The following is a 20,131-nucleotide window of genomic DNA, read 5'->3' as shown; positions in this document are numbered from 1 at the left end:
CATATTTATTTTTCGGAACTGTGATATAAAATTATTCTGTAGTTGTTTCTTGTATTTTCCGACATTTTTTTCAAACTGTGGCTGCCTTTTGTTTCCCGTTTTTCCGTTGGCGAATAAGCGTCACGTGATGGCCGGGCGGCCATTTTGTGGGATTGAGAGAAGGTTCTGGAAAGAGCTAAAGCGTCGGTGAGGCGGCTTAGAGCTCAGCTCTTTAATCGAGTTTGTTCAGCGAAAAAGTGAACTTTTGATCAAAATATAACTTTTTTTACGAAGCGCTTGAGTTGAAGTTTAGCTTTTTTTTTCTCACTTTTTTCCCCCCCCAGCAGGATGGAGGTAAGGGCTAGGAAAAAAAGAGGGGTGGGCGGGGTGTGTGTGGGGGAGAGGAGGTGTATTTTTAATGTAAAATTTTGAACTCGGTTGAGTTTTAAACTTTTTTTAAAAAAAAAATCTTTCTTGCAGCGGGTATGTCGCGCTGATAGTGGGAGTGAAAGAAAGCCCTTGGGTTGTGGCGCACCGAGTCCGGTGGTGGGGCTGTGCCGCTTCCCACTGGGCGAGTGAGTGTACGCAAGAGATTTAATAGCAAAATCTCGTCACCTACACTGAAGCACATTTGGTTAACTTTAGACCTTCGACCACTCCCCTCCCCCGCTGGCGTTTCTTGGGGGTTTCTAGTTATTTTACTTAGTTGTGAGCTCTCCCACGATGGCCGGATAAAGACACTCTTTTCCCCCTTCCAGCTCTTTGAGCAGCTCGAGCTCCACCAAAATGTCAGGATTGTGCCCAATATTTTAGTAAAACGGTCACACGTTTAATCTCAAACATTCCATATTTAGGATGAGTTTATTATACGGTCCAGCGGGTTTGAAAACCTCTTCACCGCCTAAAATTGCACCACACACAATCTCCTTTTGAGCAGGGGAAGGCAAGTACAAAGAGAACACTTTTATTTGAAGGTTTTTTTTAAACCTTCCCTTGAAACTTGTCTTGCTCCTTTCAAGGCTGCCTGAGGGGAGGGGTGAGGGGAGAAGATAGTGGCTCTATTGCAGGTGTGGGTGACTTCAAATTGGCCCACGGGGCAACTTTTGATAGGTATAGAAAGAAATATGAAAAACTAGCAAGCGAACAGACTCCCAAGAGTCTGGGGGAAGAAAAAAGCAGATTGATGGAGGGTTCCCACATCAAGCATCATCCTACCATTGTTTCTCCGCTCCATGATCCCTGGGAAATGCTGATACATTCACCCCACATGACCAGCACTTCCGACTGAAGTTGTTAAAATCAGTATTATGGCCAGAGCACTGTAAAGTGCATAATAGCTTTTATGATGCTGTTCGTAGCTTCATTGGTAAAGTGTAGCCGGCCAAAAATCTAGTGATGGAGCATGTAATTGAAGTGGCGAGCAACAGTGTGTTCTGGGTTGAGCTTAGGGACAGGTTGAAGGTGCTCAGCAAAATGCTCACCTACTTTGTGTCTAGTCTCCCCAATGTAGAAACTGCGCAGTGAGCAGTATTTGTATAGAAAGAAAAGCAGGTGGTAGGGGTGAGTGAACCAGGATGTGATGGAGAGAACGGTCCCTTCAGAAAGTGGGACGGAGTTTGTGGGAACATGTTGGAAAGATCATTTTTTAATGTGGACGGTGAAGAAGTTGAGGATCCTATCTGGAGGGTTGAGAGCATAAGTAATGGGACAGATCCATTTGGGGGGGTGGGGAGACTTGTCAAATGAGGAATATTTACGTTCTGAAAGCTTCTGTGAAAGGTGGCATCATTAGAGCAGATGTGACAGACCGAAGGCGGGAGAAAGAAGTGGGTTGGGGGAAAAGTATAATGCAGGTAGTTGGGGGAAAAGTATAATGCAGGTAGTTGTGGGAATCGGTGGGCTTAATGTAAGTGGAAAACCATCTCCAGAGATGGAGAACTGAGGAGGGAAGTCACACATGGACCAATTAAAGGTACAGGGGAAGAGCATAATTTGTGAAATTCGCTAGATCAAGAAGGTGCTGCCTGATTTCATCCCCACTGCAGGCTCTATTCCAGCACAGGGAATGTGGCTCTTGGAGAGAGGGTGCGAGTACTCAGTCCTGGGGAGCGTGCATCCCATATGACTGGGGTGGTGGGGATGGAGGCGGCAAATATTCTTGGTGCCCAGGGTCCAAAGAATTCTTAATCCAGCTCTGACTTGTAGATCGTGGCCTTAAATTGACATACTACCTTAGAAAGATACATTGTATATTATGGTTTAATGCTTGTTTCAGAAAACACATTTTATCTGATTTACTGAACACTGCCACAGAAGATCTGCTAGTATATGTTACCACCTTAATAACAGTATGTCTTCAGTGCACAAATACCACTTGTTTTGCATCTACCAATAATCTGCAAATCCTGAATGCTTCTGACCTGACCCAAGTAATATGCTTACTTAACAGTTAGATGTCGTAGTCTTAAAGGTAGACTGCAGTCTGAAACTGATGAGTGAATTCTAATCTTCAAATTCCCTGACTAAACAATTAAAATCTAATTGTCTTGAGCCTATCTTTTAGGACCTCATGGGATTCAGGTCCACTGTATGTGTGATATGTGGTGTAATGTCCCTGTCTGTTACATATTTCATCGGACTTGGAGCAATGACACAACAGATCTGATTTTATTTATTAATTGTACTGTGTATCACACTTTAAATGTTTCTGATTGGCTCAAATTTCCCAGGAACCAATTGAAAAATTTGTTTGAGCATGTGTCAAAATTCTTTCCAAATCCCAGGTCTTGTTCTTCTAATGTATAACTTGTATTGGATTCACACTATTTTGTGCAATTTACGTTGACCAGTGTTGCAGTACTCAATTAGATTTTAAAAAACCCCATTTTTAAAATCTGGACGTCATAAATTTATTAATGTTCTGTGAGAACCGTAAATGTATAATACAAATGAATCTGTTTAGTTACTGTCTCATTCATATCTGGCATAAATGCCTTCTTGGGTTCAGTCGTTTCCATAAACAGGTCTGAGTGTCTGTCTTTTTTGGTAGTTGCCTCACACTATCCGACATCTATTTGAACGATTGCATAACACAAGGCTGTAACAGTGGCATTCCCTCGTGATTGGAACTCACCTAATTTAATCCATACAACCTATCTATGTAATATTAAATAAAGATCATGCCATGCTAACAGCAGCAACAACTTGCAATTATATAGTTCCTTCAACATAGTAAAATGTCCCGACACTTCACAGGAGCATAATCAGACAAAAAATGACACTGAGCCAAAGGAGGAGATAATTAGGACAAGTGACCAAAAGCTTGGTCAAAGAGAGGTTTTAAGGAGTGTCTTAGAGGCGGAGAGGTTTAGGGAGGGAATTCCAGAGCTTATGGCTCAGCTGAAGGCATGGCTGGCAATGGTGAGGCAAAGGGAGTGGGGGATGCACAAGAGGCCAGACTTGGAGGGACGCAGAGTTGGTGGGTGTTAGAGATAGGGAGTGGTGAGGCCATGGAGGGATTTGAATACGAGGATGAGAATTTTAAATTCGAGGCTATGGTGACATGGGTGCCAATGTAGGTCAGCGTGCAGAGCGATGATGGGTGAACAGGACTTGGTGCAGGTTAGGACAAAGGCGGCAGTGTTTTGGATCAGATCAAGTTATGAAGAGTGGAGAATGGGAGGTTGGCCAAGGGAGCATTGAAATAGTCAAGTCTGGAGATAACAAAAGCATAGATGTGAGTTTCAGCAAGAGATAAGCTGAGGCAGGGACGAAAGTGGAATTAGGTAGTCTGCGTGATGGAGAGAATATGGGGTTGGAAGTTCAGCTCGGGGTCAATTTTTAAAATTCATTCGTGGAATTTGGGCGTCGCTGGCCAGGCCAGCATTTATTGCCCATCTCTAATTGCCCTTGAGAAGGTGTTGGCGAGCCACCTTCTTGAACCACTGCAGTCCGTGTGGTGAAGGTTCTCCCGCAGTGCTGTTAGATAGGGAGTTCCAGGATTTTGACCCAGCGACGATGAAAGAACGGCGATATATTTCCAAGTCGGGATGGTGTGTGACTTGGAGGGGAACGTGCAGGTGGTGTTGTTCCCATGTGCCTGCTGCCCTTGTCCTAGGTGGTGGAGGTCGCGGGTCAAATAGGACGATGAGACTGAATAGTCTGGTTCAGCCTGAGACAGAGGCCAGGGAGGGCGGGTGGAATCAGCGAGGGAGCGGAGTTTGTGGCGGGGGCTGAAGACAATGGCTTCGATCTTCCCAATGTTTAATTGGGGGAAATTGCAGCGCACCCATCACTGGATGTAGGACAAGCAGTCTGACAACACAGGTAGTGGAGGGGTCGCGAGAGGCAGTGGTGAGGTAGAGCTGGGTGTTGTTAGCGTAGATGTCTTAAACAAGATGGTTTCCAGCATTTCTAACTTTCAGTCCTCACAGGCTTCATGTTTTAAAATGCCTTTCTGTGTATCTGTTTCTCTTTTTAGCTTGCTTATTTTAAATAGCGCAGGATTTCTCACTGCTGGGGAAACCTTTCAAGAAATCTGGACCTTGGCCCCCGACCACAAGGCCAGCTTGGCGTCTAGTCACAGTCGAAAGGAGGGGATTTGTTGATAGGGTTTACCCTGTAGGAAAGGGTCCTCCCCACTTCCACCATCTTGAGATCAAATCAAGACCTTGGTGCAAGGGGATTTGTTGAAAGGATTTCTCCAGCAATGGGGAAACTTGAATATATTTTAAAATATACGCACAACTACAGATCTCCCCAAGTTAGTGTTTTAAGAAATCAAATCTGCCAAGCACCTGTGCCATTGCCTTCACTACCCACTCACTGATGAGAAAATAGTTGCACTTTTGTCAGTGGCATCCCGCAACCTTCCCCAATATGCTTTTGCCCCAGAACTGTGGTCCTCCTCGTCCCAGTGCTGCAATACCCTCTCAATTTATGTACTAGATTTGCAGGTATTCCAGTGGTTAAAGGAAATAAGTACCACATCTAATTAAGCAATTAAAAATCTCTTTCCCTCCAGAACAGGGATAAGGAGCAGTATCGCAAGCTGTTCATAGGTGGTCTCAGCTTTAACACTACAGAAGAAAATTTGAGAGGCCACTTTGAGCAATGGGGAAAGCTTACGGACTGTGTGGTAAGTTTTGCAAATATGTATAAAGATTACCCAGATCAGATTTTGAGATATAAAGAATAATTTATGGTCTTAAGGTGACCAACGTCCCTTGTAAGAGTAATGCAATAATGACCAATTGTTGAGCTTGTTATTGTAACTGAATAATAGTACTTAGTTCCCGAGCTCAATTGTGTCTTCACTTTGGGCTAGTGATTTTGGGAGGAAGGGGCCGATTGCCTACTGTAATAGCTAAGAAATGATATGAAAGAGAATATGACTTTAGACTTTATATTCTTGTCACACTTTATATAAAATGCCCAACAAGTCACAACTGAACAACCATATCTTTTTTGAAAGTATACCAAAAGGGAAAGCCAGTCACATCTTGCTGTTTTTTCTAACCTTCAGGTAACCTGGCCTTTTCTCAAGCAGTTGCCAATGGTGGGAAAAGTTCCAACAGCAAGTAGTCTGAAATTGACCTTGGGATGTGCCTGTTTAGGCCACTTGCCTACAGGGAGTACTTGAACTGTGGCCTTCAGGGGCTAGGCTATCAACTAAACCCAGCCTATCTATGAACATTTCTGATGTACCAATGTTATAAGGCAAATATTAGTTTGTTATACTTGTATTCTAAAGTGTTACAGCATGAAATTACAAGTCACCATCTTTGCAGGTCATGAGGGATCCTCAGACCAAGCGATCAAGAGGGTTTGGATTCGTGACATTCACTTCTGCAGAAGAAGTTGATGATGCAATGGCTGCTAGACCTCATAAAATTGATGGTCGTGTGGTGGAGCCTAAACGAGCAGTTGCAAGAGAAGTAAGTTTTTTTTTTAATGAGGGGAAACATTTGAGCAAGAATGTGTAAAATAATAAAACTTTTAAAAAGCAGTCCAGGGCATTGTGTGCATTTTCTTGTGTGTTGTGCATCAGCAGGTGGAGGCTTTGCCCATAAGCCATCCTGTTAATTGTAGCTTTAGCTTGTGGAATTAGTAAACTTTGCCCATTGGGGTTGACTCATCTTGATCCAGAGAGAGATCATCAGAAATGCATTTTATTTATTTTAGTAGATTACAGCCAGAATAATTTGCTAGCTCATGAATCTTTAATTGAAAGGAATATATATTATTAATTAAATACTCCTCATTCTACTTAATTGTTTCCTTTTTAAATCTTGTGTTGGCTGGTCAGAGGTGACTAAAGAGAGTTGCTGGTCATGAGAGATCTACTTGTGTTGTGGCTTCTTATCAGTGAAAGCTTTGCAAAATACTCTCTGTGGGGCAGTTGCTTCAACAGTTTTATATGCTACAGCATTATCTTGAGCTAATAGACCAGGATGATTGCACTGCTCTCTAAGTAGATTTGCTTATTTAGACCCCAACAGGAATCCCACCTGCACAGTTCGCACCACTATTGTATATTCCTATTATTTGAATTAGATTATTAAGAGGAATATTGGATTATCTAATGTAAATATGTTCTCCCTCATTAATTAGTTCAACTTTGTGTATGAAACTCCTAGTTTTCCTGCTCCTTCATTCTCTTTTTATACCCTGTACTGTTAATTAATTAAAACCTTACATGCCTTCATTCTTTTAATTAATTAATACCTTTTAATTAAAACCTTACATGCCTTCATTCAGCCAAGAACTGACGATGGGGTCCGCATATCAAGGCCTTACGTGCAGCGATGGTGAAATGCGCCCAATGATGCAAAGCTTGTAGAGATGGTGTCCCAGTTTTTTCATTTTAAGGTGACTGCAATATTTTTGGTGACTTCCTTTCCCCTTCTCTCAAAGTAAATGTCTCAGCATGCATCACAGCAGAGGCAAATCCAGTTCTGACCCAATGGTCACATGTACACTTTCCACTAGAGATTGGAAGAAGCAAGAATCCTGAGCTTTCAGCAAAATGGCGCAAAATAGCATGTATTGATACAATGGTATGGTTTGCTTTGATTCAGTTTGCTCATGTGTGATATTCTGAATTAATTTTGAGAATGATTTTTACAATTTTTTTCCCACAATATTTAGGAATCTGGGAAACCAGGTGCTCACCTGACTGTAAAGAAACTATTTGTTGGTGGAATAAAAGATGACACTGATGAACATCACCTCAGGGAGTACTTTAAGAACTATGGAAAAATTGAAACTATTGAAGTAATAACAGATCGACAAAGTGGAAAAAAGAGGGGGTTTGCATTTGTATCTTTTGATGACCATGATCCGGTGGACAAAGTAGTCCGTAAGTAACTTTCATACCAATGTTACTAATTGGTTTATGTTGTTTTGATTGTCTGCCTTTCCCCCCCCCCCCCCACGATTAATGTTCTGCGTTCTGGGCTCTAGCCATTAATTTAGGTTTCTGGAAAAATAAAATTTTCTAGATGTTATCTTTTCTATAAAGTGGGTAACCACCATGAAATCTATTTCTCCTTAATGAGTCCCAGATAGCTTTCTTTGTCTTTAATTGCTCAGTTTTACCGGTCAATGAAGTGATTGCTGATATCTACGTGATGGAGTTGAAAGAGACCGTAACATTTTCTTCCTTTCCTCTTCCATCTCTGCAGAAAGTGATTGGAGACTGGGAAAGATCTGATTGGTCTGAAAAAAAAACAAGTTGCATTTGTACAGTGCTTTTAGCATAAAAAAACCAGAAGCATAATTAGACAAAAATTGACACAAAGCCAGAGACGTTAGGAGAGGTGACTAAAAGTTTGGTCACCGAGAGGTGGGATTTAAGGAGGGTCTTAAAGGAAGAAAGAGAGGTGGAGAGGTTTAGGGAGAGAATTCTAGAACTTGGGGCTTAGCTGGCTGAAGGCATAGCCACCAGTGGTGGGGCAAAGGAAATAGGGGATGCGCACGACTTTGGAGGAATGCTGAGTTCTTGGGTTGTAAGGTTGGAGAAGGTTACAGAGATAGGGAGAGGTGAGACCATGAAGGGATTTAAACATGAAGCTGAGAACTTTAAATATGAGGCTTGGGGGACTGGCACATTGAACACATCAGACACCACATGTGCTCTGAGGAGAATCCCTTTGTTACCTCAGCATTTCTGCTCAAATTAGGATGTACAGAATTGCTCTGTAAATAGCAGTATTTGGAAATGTAGGAATTTTTAATTCAGCATTCCACAATGTTCTCTAGGGATTGTAAAATCAGTAGTTTTTATTTTTGAAAATTTATTGGTAAGTTAGACTTGTAGCTGTATAATTTCTCTGAGCTTCACTGCATTACTCTTGTTATAAACTTTTGTTCCAGTTCAAAAATATCATTATGTTAATGGACACAATGCAGAAGTGAGAAAAGCTCTGTCTCGTCAAGAAATACTGGAGGCACAAAGTAGTCGGACAGGACGAGGAGGTATGTAATCCAAACAAGTGGAGACAGTTTGGACAATTTTGTAATTTTTTTTAGTGTTCTATATTAAACTTACAGGAAGCCTTTTCCTAAAATATTTGTTTAAAATTGCAAAATTGAGGAAGCAGAAGACACTCATTTGACGCTAAATGTGGTTGAGATGGAGGCCTGTGCATGCTGTTAAGTTACAATTTAAAATGTTCTGGTGAAAATCAACCTCTTCCGATTTTTATTGAAGACTCCTCTTGGTAGCATTACTTCAAAATGAAAGTAACACGGTATCATTAATGACAGGTGGTGGATTTGGAGGAGACTCCCGTGGAAGTGGCAATTTTCCTATGGGACGTGGAGGAAACTTTGGAAGCGGCCCTAGTAAGCTTTGAAGATGTATTTGCTTATTAAATTAAAGTTTTTATTTTTTTAAGACTTTTTAACAAACTTTTTATCTCTTAGATAGATTTGGGGGTGGTCGTGGTTATGGCGATGGTCCTGGTTTCAATGGTTATAGTGGAGGCGGTACGTTTTTTTTAAACTGTCTTTTCTCCAATTTTTCTCTTGCAATTATCTCTTTTCTCTTTTTGTCCTCCCCCCCCCCCCCCCCCCCCCCCCCCCCGAAGGTGTTGATTTGTAACTGGAGTATGGCTCCATGGAATCCTCCTGGTACTTCACCCATGTGCCATTCATGAGGAGTTGAGTTGTGTTGACTGGCTACGTGATGGCATATGCAGCAGAGCCTGGTCCCGTCCTCGGCTATGTCCACCAGGCACATTTACATTGTGTGTCATTGGATGGCTATCGGGCAAGGGCTTGGCTGAGATAGCAGCAACAATAGAGAGCGAGAAATGGCTGCAACCGAGGGTAATGTAAGAGATGATGAGTTAAGGGAAGGATAAATGACAGAGGGAAACACTCACTAAATAGGACTTCAGGATGACTATAAGATATTTTCAGTTTTTGCAAATAATGGATGTGAGAATGTAGGTTTACTAGAGGAAGATGTGGAACAATTGTTAGAAGCTACAGGTGAGGTGCCTGAAGATTGGAGGGTAGCAAATGTTGTGCCTTTGTTTAAGAAGGGCGGCAGGGAAAAGCCTGGGAACTACAGACCGGTGAGCCTGACATCTGTAGTGGGTAAGTTGTTAGAGGGTATTCTGAGAGACAGGATCTACAGGCATTTGGAGAGGCAGGGACTGATTAGGAACAGTCAGCATGGTTTTGTGAGAGGAAAATCATGTCTCACGAATTTGATTGAGTTTTTTGAAGGGGTAACCAAGAAGATAGATGAGGGCTGTGCAGTAGACATGGACTTCAGCAAAGCCTTTGACAAGGTACCGCATGGTAGGTTGTTACAGAAGGTTAAATCTCACGGGATCCAAGGTGAGGTAGCCAATTGGATACAAAATTGGCTTGATGACAGAAGACAGAGGGTGGTTGTAGAGGGTTGTTTTTCAAACTAGAGGCCTGTGTCCAGCGGTGTGCCTCAGGGATCGGTGCTGGGTCCTCTGTTATTTGTTATTTATATTAATGATTTGGATGAGAATTTAGGCGGCATGGTTAGTAAGTTTGCAGATGACACCAAGATTGGTGGCATTGTGGACAGTGAAGAAGGTTATCTAGGATTGCAACGGGACCTTGATAAATTGGGCCAGTGGGCCGATGAATGGCAGATGGAGTTTAATTTAGATAAATGTGAGGTGATGCATTTTGGTAGATCGAATCGGGCCAGGACCTACTCCGTTAATGGTAGGGCGTTGGGGAGAGTTATAGAACAAAGGGATCTAGGAGTACAGGTTCATAGCTCCTTGAAAGTGGAGTCACAGGTGGATAGGGTGGTGAAGAAGGCATTCGGCATGCTTGGTTTCATTGGTCAGAACATTGAATACAGGAGTTGGGATGTCTTGAAGTTGTACAGGACATTAGTAAGGCCACACTTGGAATACTGTGTACAGTTCTGGTCACCCTATTATAGAAAGGATATTATTAAACTAGAAAGAGTGCAGAAAGATTTACTAGGATGCTACCGGGACTTGATGGTTTGACTTATAGGGAGAGGTTAGATAGACTGAGACTTTTTTCCCTGGAGAGTAGGAGGTTTAGGGGTGATCTTATAGAAGTCTATAAAATAATGAGGGGCATAGATAAGGTAGATAGTCAAAATCTTTTCCCAAAGGTAGGGGAGTCTATAACGAGGGGGCATAGATTTAAGGTGAGAGGGGAGAGATACAAAAGGGTCCAGAAGGGCAATTTTTTCACTCCAAGGGTGGTGAGTGTCTGGAACGAGCTGCCAGAGGCAGTAGTAGAGGCGGGTACAATTTTGTCTTTTAAAAAGCATTTGGACAGTTACATGGGTAAGATGGGTATAGAGGGATATGGGCCAAGTGCAGGCAATTGGGACTAGCTTGGTGGTATAAACTGGGTGACATGGACATGTTGGGCCGAAGGGCCTGTTTCCATGTTGTAACTTCTATGATTCTATGATAACTGTAGGAAAGAAATGGTTCTTAAAGAATGAACAGAATTCAAGCTTGATGTCACCAGGCCCTGATGGTATGCAGCCAAGACTGTGAAGCAAATCACAGGGGATGACAGAGGCTATGACCACAATTTTTCAATTCTCATGCTGTGCAAATTTGGGCATGGTGCTGGAGGGAAACCAATATGCTGCTTTTTATTCAAGGTGGGAGCAAAGGATTAACTGGGTAATTATAGACCAGTTCGTCTTATCAGTTGTGAGTAAATACTTAGGATGTATAATTTGAGATTCTTTTGAAGATGTGACCAGTTGGGTAAATAAAGGGAATGCAGTAGATATAGTTTATATGGATTTTCATAAGGTGCCTCACCAGGAGGCTTGTTACAAAAATCCAAGCATGATGTATAAGGAAATGTAGTAATATGGATAGAAAGTTGGTTGAATGGGAAATAAAAGGGTTAGGTTAGAAGGGTGTTGTTTGGATTGGAGACAGGTTGGAAGTGACACCCCAGGGATCACTTTGAAAGAGGAAGATATGGAGAGAGAGCAGGGTAGTGAGATTAATCTTGATTGCTCCAGCAACTCAGATATGGGCCAAATGGCTGCCTCCTGTGCTATAAACTTGTACAGTTCTATTTTTTTTTATCCCCATCATCTCCCCAACCCCCCCCCCCCCAAAAAAAAACAACTTGCTTCCTGGCACCTTTGTATATGTATCTAAAGGCTTTGTGACCCCAAAGTTTTTGCAATTTTGAATTATGCCCCATAATGACCTGAATTTGAAAAAAGTTTCCAGTTGAGCAATAGTGAAAGCATTTTTTTTGTTATTCATCTAGGTGTGACTATATCCGTAGGGTGTCAGACTGGAAAACCAGTGCTTAGTTCCAGTCCATGTTTGTGACCTACACAAACCATTTTTCGTTTTCTCCTACTTGAGTACCAAGCCAAATTCTTCTATGCTCAGTAAAAAGCAACTTCATTGTAAAGTTTTCAAACATATTTAACTATGCTAAATGATCTAGCAATTATGTACAAAATAACTGAATTGTTGTGTGTTTGTGCCTTTCTTGCTTTTTGATCTATAATTTTTTTTCCTGCTTCCAAACACAACTTCTCCATTTACTTGAGTTCCCTCAGGGATAGTTTTTATTGAACAGATTTAGCTCTGCGGCTGTTGTATCTGATACCTCCTTAGATAATTGAATGAGCTATTCAATCTGTATTTTCTATTTTTAAGGTGGCAACTTTGGTGGAGGCCCTGGATTTGGAGGTGGAAGAGGTGGATTTGGTGGTGGTGGATTTGGCAACCAGGGTGGTGGCTATGATGGAGGCTATGGGGGAGGTGGTAATTATGGTGGTAAGTACTTTGCTACTACTGCTGAGATTTGAAAAACCTTTATGCATTCACTATGAAGTATGTAATATAATGCAGCTGAAAGTACTCCCAGTTACTGCTGCATTCAGGTGCATTGTGGTGGTGGTGCAGAATTGAATTGATGGGCAGATTTTCATCCCAATTTGTGTTTGAATAGAATTGTCGAATAGTTAATGTGGCTTCCTAAATTGTTTGTTGCTGAAACCCTGCAGCATTAAAGAGGGTGGAGAGATAGTGTAGAAAGAGAAGCACCATCCCATAGCAGGAAAGATTTGGAGCGAAAGAATTGTTCCTGGGTCACCTTTGCCCTTCTGGCAATTAAGAGCTGGATGAGAAAGGGCCTTGGAGAGAAGTTAACTGAAGGAGACAGTGATAGTCTCAAACAAAAATTGAAGAATCCCAATGTCTAAACATCAAGTGTGTTGCTCCAATAAGAACCTTATAAAACTTGAATGTGAAAATTTGGATCTTGTTATTGCCGTAATTTATAATAGTCTTCCAATCTACATTTTTATATAGTTTAAACAAACAAGGCTTGTTAATATAGATCTATGCTTACTACTTAAATGGAATTATGCAAGGCAGACACTTCGTTCCTTCCTCCGAGCAAGTGCCTTCCACCCACGTAAAATATGACTGACTTATCTTTTCTGTAGAGATTTAAGCAGGTGGGTGATCCAGGCACAGTTCTTTCGCTCCAATTTTTTCCTGCTATGAGGTGGTACTTCTCAGTGATGTTGCTCATCACGAATGTTGGGGGTGGAGTGGAGGAGGAAGAGGAACAATTGTACTTGCAACCATCACTCCATGGATCTCCCATTACACTGCATCATTTTGTCAGATCTTCAGGATCAAGTAAATTTATACATCTGAAAGTTTGCCAAATAAACCATTAATAAATGTCCTAGAATAGCAGTTTTCATTCTGGGTTTGCTCAGCAGTGTATGTAAGTTGATCTTATCTGCTACGACAGTGAAAATATTTTAGTAGGCCATCTAAAAAAACATGGGGAGAAGAGTCATCGTTGTAATATTTGAATAAGGACAATGAAGTTTCCAATCACCTTTTCTACACCAATGGGAAAGGGCTCCTATGGAGTTACAGAATGTGTAGGAATAAAATAACTCACCTCATGAGCTACATATTTTGTACCCTAGGAAATTTTGGAGGAGGTGGTAACTACAATGATTTTGGCAACTACAATCAACAGAACTCTAATTTTGGACCATTGAAAGGTGGAAACTTTGGAGGCAGAAATATGGGTGGACCATATGGAGGTGTGTTTTTTTGTTACTGCATAGCAGAAAGCAGTGTAGCTGAAGGCTCAAAGCAGTGTAGCTGAAGGTTCAAAGAACTCCTAAGTCATAGGAGAGTGATCAGTTTACTGGTTTTAAATTTGTCTGCTTGATTGGGGTGAAAGGTGTTAGTGCTGAGAAATTAGAACCTTCTGCCCACTTATGGATATTCATTAACTAGGTTGAGTGCTCCTGGGCAAGTATAATGGGGACCAAACGCAGGGTAAAACTTCCTATTCTGCCACGGTAACATGCTATAACCCCAACCTCAAGAATGGACCTACTGAAACGGCCTCCACTTACTGGATTTGAAGAATTTACCCTTTGTGGACAGTTAACAGTTTTACGTGGGCAAGGTTGTATCAGCTCATCTCTACTGTGGTCTCACAAGCTGCATTTTTAAATTTAATTTGTGGGAGACTTTTATAATTCTGGATACTGTTTGCTTTGGATAGCTTGCAAACGTTATTACAAAATGAACATTCTTATGAACGTGGAACTAACGGATTGCGGGATACTCGGCTTCTGTGCTTGGTCAGATTCAGTGGTTTCTTGCATTTTTGCCAGTTACTATATCTGCATTGCACTGTACTTCCATTACACCCTTAAATGAGGATCCCTTTATCAAATGCACTGAATGTAATTTGCTGACCAGCAAGTAGCACTTTGTCTTATGAAAACGTCCTAACCATCTGTATGCTGTGTTGACAGTTGCCTGCTTAATAAATTGGAGTGCCTATTCATTTCTACATTTTTAGAATTAGTTCCATTGCTGCATATCTGAATGAATGGCCCCTTTGTATCTGGACAAGGTGGCAACTTCCAGCAGATGAGAATTTTAATTTTGATTTTTTTTTTTTACCCCCCCCCCCCCTTCCTGCCCCCAAAAAAGGGGGTGTTGGAAACTGGCCGACGAAGCTTTGGTTCTTGGATTAGGGTTTTGACAAAGCTCTGGCTGCCTATGATAGAAGCGATTTGGTATCTTAAATGGAGGAAAGGTTTTTTTTACAACTAGTACCTCAAATTGACAGGTTCATTCTTGAAATACTCTTAATGTAGTATGCACTGTTTTACACTCCAGAAAAATTGAAGTTTTTGTCTGCTTGAATGACTGCGTTACCCTAGTAGTATATCTTGATAATTCTATTTTATAGTCATTTCACCCACTGGCTCTGAATACCAGTCTGAATTTTGTTTACAAACTTGCATTTTTCCTCATGCAACCTCCCTTTGCATGTGCACATCCTCACTTATTTGAGTGCAGAATCATTTTTTAAATGCCACAAGCACCAAAAATTGTCATTCTCAGGCTTTTCCTGAAACTTCCTCAAATGTTTTGGAATGTTGTTCATTAAATATGTGTTTTGTTTAGTAAAGCTTTAGCTATAATCCCATCGAGCTGTGTATTCTTGAGAAATGATTAATGACATTTTAAGTTACTTCGTAGTTCTTGACCAGCTAAAGCAAACATTTATATTCTGGCTATGACCAATGTAGGTTTTATTTGAAAGCAGTGAAAAGTGTCCATCCCTTTGTTAAACTATACTGTTGGATCTATATTCAAAAGATGAACTTTTGAAGGCAGGCATAGAATTGCTTACTTTTGTGTACTGAAGTTTGGGGGAAATAAATGTGTCCGTGTTCAGTGTAGTTCAGTTTCGTTTTCCTCAGTATTTTTGAAATTTGTTCTCCCTGTACTTCCCTCTTAGTCTAGCATGGTTGAATCTTGTTGGTAACTTAAATTACTGTAGTCTACCCAAAGGCAACTGCCTATGTTGAAAATAACAGGAATCCCAGACTAAGATTCTTGGTGTAGGAGCAGGAGATCACATGGCTTTTGTGAGACCACAGTGATCACAATCCCAATGGATTTTCTCCATTGGATGATGAGCATGAATTCTGATGTGTGTTGGAAGAAATCCAAAGGTTTTGCATATGAACTAAAATAGAATTGTATTAATGTAATTTTATCTAATCTTGACTCTAGGAAACTACAGTGGTGGAGGCAGTGGTGGATTTGGTGGCCGTAACAGATATTAATTCAGCAACAACCCATTCCAAGGGTAAGTGTATGATCCATTCTTATAATTATTGAACGTATTACTGTGTATAGTACCAGTAGCAAAGATTTAAAGTTACTTCTAGAGTTGTGTTGACTGTTTGTTTGAATCCTTTAGAACTCACATGGTTTTAAGTAATAATGGGTTTCACATCTTTTAAAGATGCATTTCTTTTGTATCCTTGCCCCAGTTAGATATGCACAACTATTCATAATTGTAGCAAGTTGTCTGGGGAGGAATAATGCGACCACAATTTATTTTAACTAACTTTACTCTGGAAAACATACGGTTCATTCAACACACCTTCTTGAGGGCGTTGTACCATTTCAATGTTAAATAGATAGTAACATTGGATTTTTATGATTAACTGCTGCTTACTGTTCACCTCTATTTTATTGTAACAGGCATCACTGTATAAATAGGGGAGGATGAGAGCCCAGAGTTTACAGGACAGCTGCAGGTTATTCTCTCAGCAAAATTTAAAGGAAAAAATTTATCTCAGCGGAACATAAAAAGGCAGTGAGATGACGGAAGACTCCAGAGCACAGGCAGAGAAAACCATTTTGTCAATTCTTGGGATTGTTTAATTGAGCGGACTCTTGATGTGGAGAAAGGACTGTAAAGATGCCTTGGAGACAGATTTCTAGCTTTTTAAATTTTCTTTGCTGTAGTATCTTTGTAGTGTTCTACATAAGTTCCAATGTGGAATTGTTATTAGTTTGTGGGGATTTTTGACACTTAAATATTCCTAGATACACTGAGAATTTTATGAGAGCTATGAACCAGGATCATGGAGTTACAATATTCAGCCTTTCTATGTTAAATATCTGCAGTGTGTAGAGTTTGGAAAATGTTGTATGTCCACAGTAACTTTAATAAAATCCCCAAAAAAAGAAAAGGGGGTGTGTAATTGTTTTCTTAGGTAGATTTCTTGTGGGTGGGTAAAATGTTCAGTCTTTGACACAGTCAGGGAAATGCAAGGACTGCTAATCAGACAAAAGGTGCAGAGATGAATCTTCAAGTCATCAGAATTAAAAACTGCTAGAACTGAGTGGTTTCTGCAAGAAGGAGAGATCCTTAGACCTTGTAGATACAGCAGCTACTTCATCGGCCAGGAAAGGCATGATCCGGCATTAAACAGCAAGTGGTTTACGCTTTCAAGAAAACAGGTCTAGCACAAGAAGTCTGGACAAAGAAGCCTAATTTCAGCCAGCACTCTTATAAAAGTGAGCGGTTTTCATGCAACAAAAGCTTTAACTGCAGTAAATTTAAAGAGGAGGCCAACGAAAACAGAGGTGTGTCTTATAGAGCAGAATAGAACTAAGCATCAGTTAAACTTCACCATGTAGGTAAGATATTATTTAATTGTCTTATTTTACAGAAGTGAAGAGGTGGTCAATACAATATTAGCTCATAGCAAACTAGCAGTTAATTTTTGTTTTATATTTTCAATTAGTTCCATAGTACCACATATTTAGTTTGTAGGAATTTATATCTACACCAAGTCTTATTTGTGTGAAGTTAAACTTGCACAAAATTAAAAACTTATAGTTTCTTTGTGCCTAACTAATTACCTTTTCTGTGCTATTTAAGGTTATAGTATCTGAAGGTGGGTGTTGATTGTCCACTGGATCTTAAACTGAGAGCTGCCAGACTTCATTCCACATGTGATCATAACCATCCTCAGCCAGCGTCTGACCTTTATCAACTGGTCTGAGCTGCACTGAAACTGAAATCACAGTGGTGAGGGCAGTGTTCTTGGCTATAAGCCACATGATGAGTTTTGTTCTCTACTGAAGTAGGTAAGTGTACAGAACACTAAGCATTATGTGTTGATTTGAATGTAACATTCAGAATTAACCATGATTTTTTTTTTGAATAATTAAATTGCACTGAAGTGGTTTGGCATGTCAGAATTGAAAGCATCTGTTCAATGCTTGCTAATCATGAAGCCAAGTTAGTGTTGGAGGATCACTAATCTTGCCTTAAAAATGCCATTTTTTTTTAACATGAAAAGAACTTACTATAATGAAAATGTATCTCTTGTTTTAAAACTCGACTCTTGGTATAGTGAAGGCTACTTAAGCACATTTTGGTTAACTATACTTTTTTACAGAATCCTGATTTTCTTTACTGTGGTAAATACACAGATTTTTGCTCCATCAGCCCAATGTCCCAAACAGACAAAATATTTCACACCATTGACAAAATAGCTGAGCTTTAACATCCAGCCGTCTTTCAATATTAGATTCACTCCTAGATTCTGGCTGGAGCTAGTTCTATTCTATGCAGTGTGCGTGCATTTAACAATGTGCTCCTGTTTAAAATTAGTTCTAAATGCTTAATATGCTTGTGATTCAATAAAATGCAAACAGTTCAGAAAATAAGGGCGATCAATTGTGAATAAACAGGCACAGTCCTCAGTCAAAAGAAGCATGCAGATCAGATAAATGTACAGCCAAGTTAATTACCTTTTTGCTGGCAAAACTGCTGTTATATCTTTTTAATCCAATTAGAGGGTGAGAAGGTTGATTCTCAAACAAGCGTACTGAGCTTGAATAAAGGAGACTATGATGGTATGAGAGCGGAATTGATTAAAGTGGACTGGGAAAATAGATTAAAGGGTAAGACGGTACATGAGCAGTGGTGTTCATTTAGGGAGTTATTTTACAACTTTCAAAATAAATATATTCCACTGAGGAAAAAAGGGTGTAAAAGAAATGACAGCCACCCGTGGCTAAGTAAAGAAATCAAGGATAGTATCCGACTAAAAACAAGGACATATAAGGTAGCCAAACTTAGTGGGAAGATAGAAGATTGGGAATTCTTCAAAAGACAGCAAAAAGTAACTAAAGGATTGATTAAGAAAAGGAAGTTAGATTATGAAAAGAAATTAGCAAAAAATATAAAAACAGATAGCAAGAGTTTCTATAGTTATATAAAAAGAAAAAGGGTGGCTAAGGCAAACATAGGTCCCTTAGAGGATGAGACCGGGAAATTAATGGTGGGAAACATGGAGATGGCAAAAATGCTGAACAAATATTTTGTTTCAGTCTTTACAGTAGAGGACACTAAGAATATCCCAACACTGGACAAACAGGGGACTCTCGGGGGGGAGGAGCTAAATACGATTAAAATCACTCAAGAGATGGTACTCAGTAAAATAATGGGACTCAAGGCGGATAAATCCCCTGGACCTGATGGCTTCCATCCTAGGGTCTTGAGGGAAGTGGCAGTAGGGATTGTGGATGCTTTGGTGATAGTTTTCCAAAATTCCCTGGACTCAGGAGAGGTCCCGGCAGATTGGAAAACTGCTAATGTAACACCGTTATTTAAAAAGGGTAGTAGGCAGAAGGCTGGAAATTATAGGCCAGTTAGCTTAACATCTGTGGTGGGTAAAATTTTGGAGTCTATTATTAAGGAGACAGTAACGGAACATTTAGATAAGCATAATTTAATAGGACAAAGTCAGCATGGCTTTATGAAGGGGAAGTCATGTCTGACAAATTTGCTTGAGTTCTTCGAGGATATAACGTATAGGGTGGATAAAGGGGAACCAGTGGACGTAGTGTATTTAGACTTCCAGAAGGCATTCGACAAGGTGCCACATAAAAGATTATTACTTAAGATAAAAAATCACGGGATTGGGGGTAATATTCTGGCATGGGTGGAGGATTGGTTATCAAACAGGAAGCAGAGAGTTGGGATAAATGGTTCATTTTCGGACTGGCAACCAGTAACCAGTGGTGTTCCACAGGGGTCGGTGCTGGGTCCCCAACTCTTTACAATCTATATTAACGATTTGGAGGAGGGGACCGAGTGCAACATATCAAAATTTGCAGATGATACAAAGATGGGAGGGAAAGTAGAGAGTGAGGAGGACATAAAAAACCTGCAAGGGGATATAGACAGGCTGGGTGAGTGGGCGGAGATTTGGCAGATGCAATATAATATTGGAAAATGTGAGGTTATGCACTTTTGCAGAAAAAATCAGAGAGCAAGTTATTTTCTTAATGGCGAGAGACTGGAAAGTACTGCAGTACAAAGGGATCTGGGGGTCCTAGTGCAAGAAAATCAAAAAGTTGGTATGCAGGTGCAGCAGGTGATCAAGAAAGCCAACGGAATGTTGGCTTTTATTGCTCGGGGGATAGAATATAAAAACAAGGAGGTATTGCTGCAGTTATATAAGGTATTGGTGAGACCGCACCTGGAATACTGCATACAGTTTTGGTCTCCATACTTAAGAAAAGACATACTTGCTCTCGAGGCAGTACAAAGAAGGTTCACTCGGTTAATCCCGGGGATGAGGGGGCGGACATATGAGGAGAGGTTGAGTAGATTGGGACTCTACTCATTGGAGTTCAGAAGAATGAGAGGCGATCTTATTGAAACATATAAGATTGTGAAGGGTCTTGATCGGGTGGATGCAGTAAGGATGTTCCCAAAGATGGGTGAAACTAGAACTAGGGGGCAT

The 20,131-nt window shown here is 40.6% G+C and overlaps 1 protein-coding gene across 3 annotated transcripts in view; it reads left to right on the top strand.

Annotated features, from left to right (window-relative positions):
• Positions 1–138: 138 nt before the first annotated feature.
• The window catches only part of LOC137339964 (heterogeneous nuclear ribonucleoproteins A2/B1-like), a 29,389-nt gene continuing 9,396 nt past the window's right edge, over positions 139–20,131 (top strand). Inside the window, exons 1-11 of one of the 3 annotated variants that reach the window (XR_010966664.1) lie at positions 139–333; positions 5,003–5,116; positions 5,769–5,915; positions 7,129–7,339; positions 8,356–8,457; positions 8,749–8,826; positions 8,908–8,970; positions 12,165–12,284; positions 13,460–13,579; positions 15,585–15,660; positions 17,251–17,459. Coding sequence is in view for 2 of the 3 variants with exons in the window: in XM_068002079.1 (XP_067858180.1) it covers positions 328–333; positions 5,003–5,116; positions 5,769–5,915; positions 7,129–7,339; positions 8,356–8,457; positions 8,749–8,826; positions 8,908–8,970; positions 12,165–12,284; positions 13,460–13,579; positions 15,585–15,637 (1,014 nt within the window). In the remaining variant the exon portion in view is untranslated. Of the gene's footprint in view, positions 334–5,002; positions 5,117–5,768; positions 5,916–7,128; positions 7,340–8,355; positions 8,458–8,748; positions 8,827–8,907; positions 8,971–12,164; positions 12,285–13,459; positions 13,580–15,584; positions 15,661–16,061; positions 16,556–17,250; positions 17,460–20,131 lie in introns of those variants that run through there. The other 2 variants (XM_068002079.1, XM_068002090.1) reach the window with 2 other exon arrangements.

Source organism: Heptranchias perlo, chromosome 2 (assembly GCF_035084215.1).
Source record: "Heptranchias perlo isolate sHepPer1 chromosome 2, sHepPer1.hap1, whole genome shotgun sequence".
NCBI lineage: Eukaryota > Metazoa > Chordata > Chondrichthyes > Hexanchiformes > Hexanchidae > Heptranchias > Heptranchias perlo.
The sequence above is the reverse complement of the archived record's forward strand: the minus strand, read 5'-3'. Positions and strand labels throughout refer to the sequence as shown.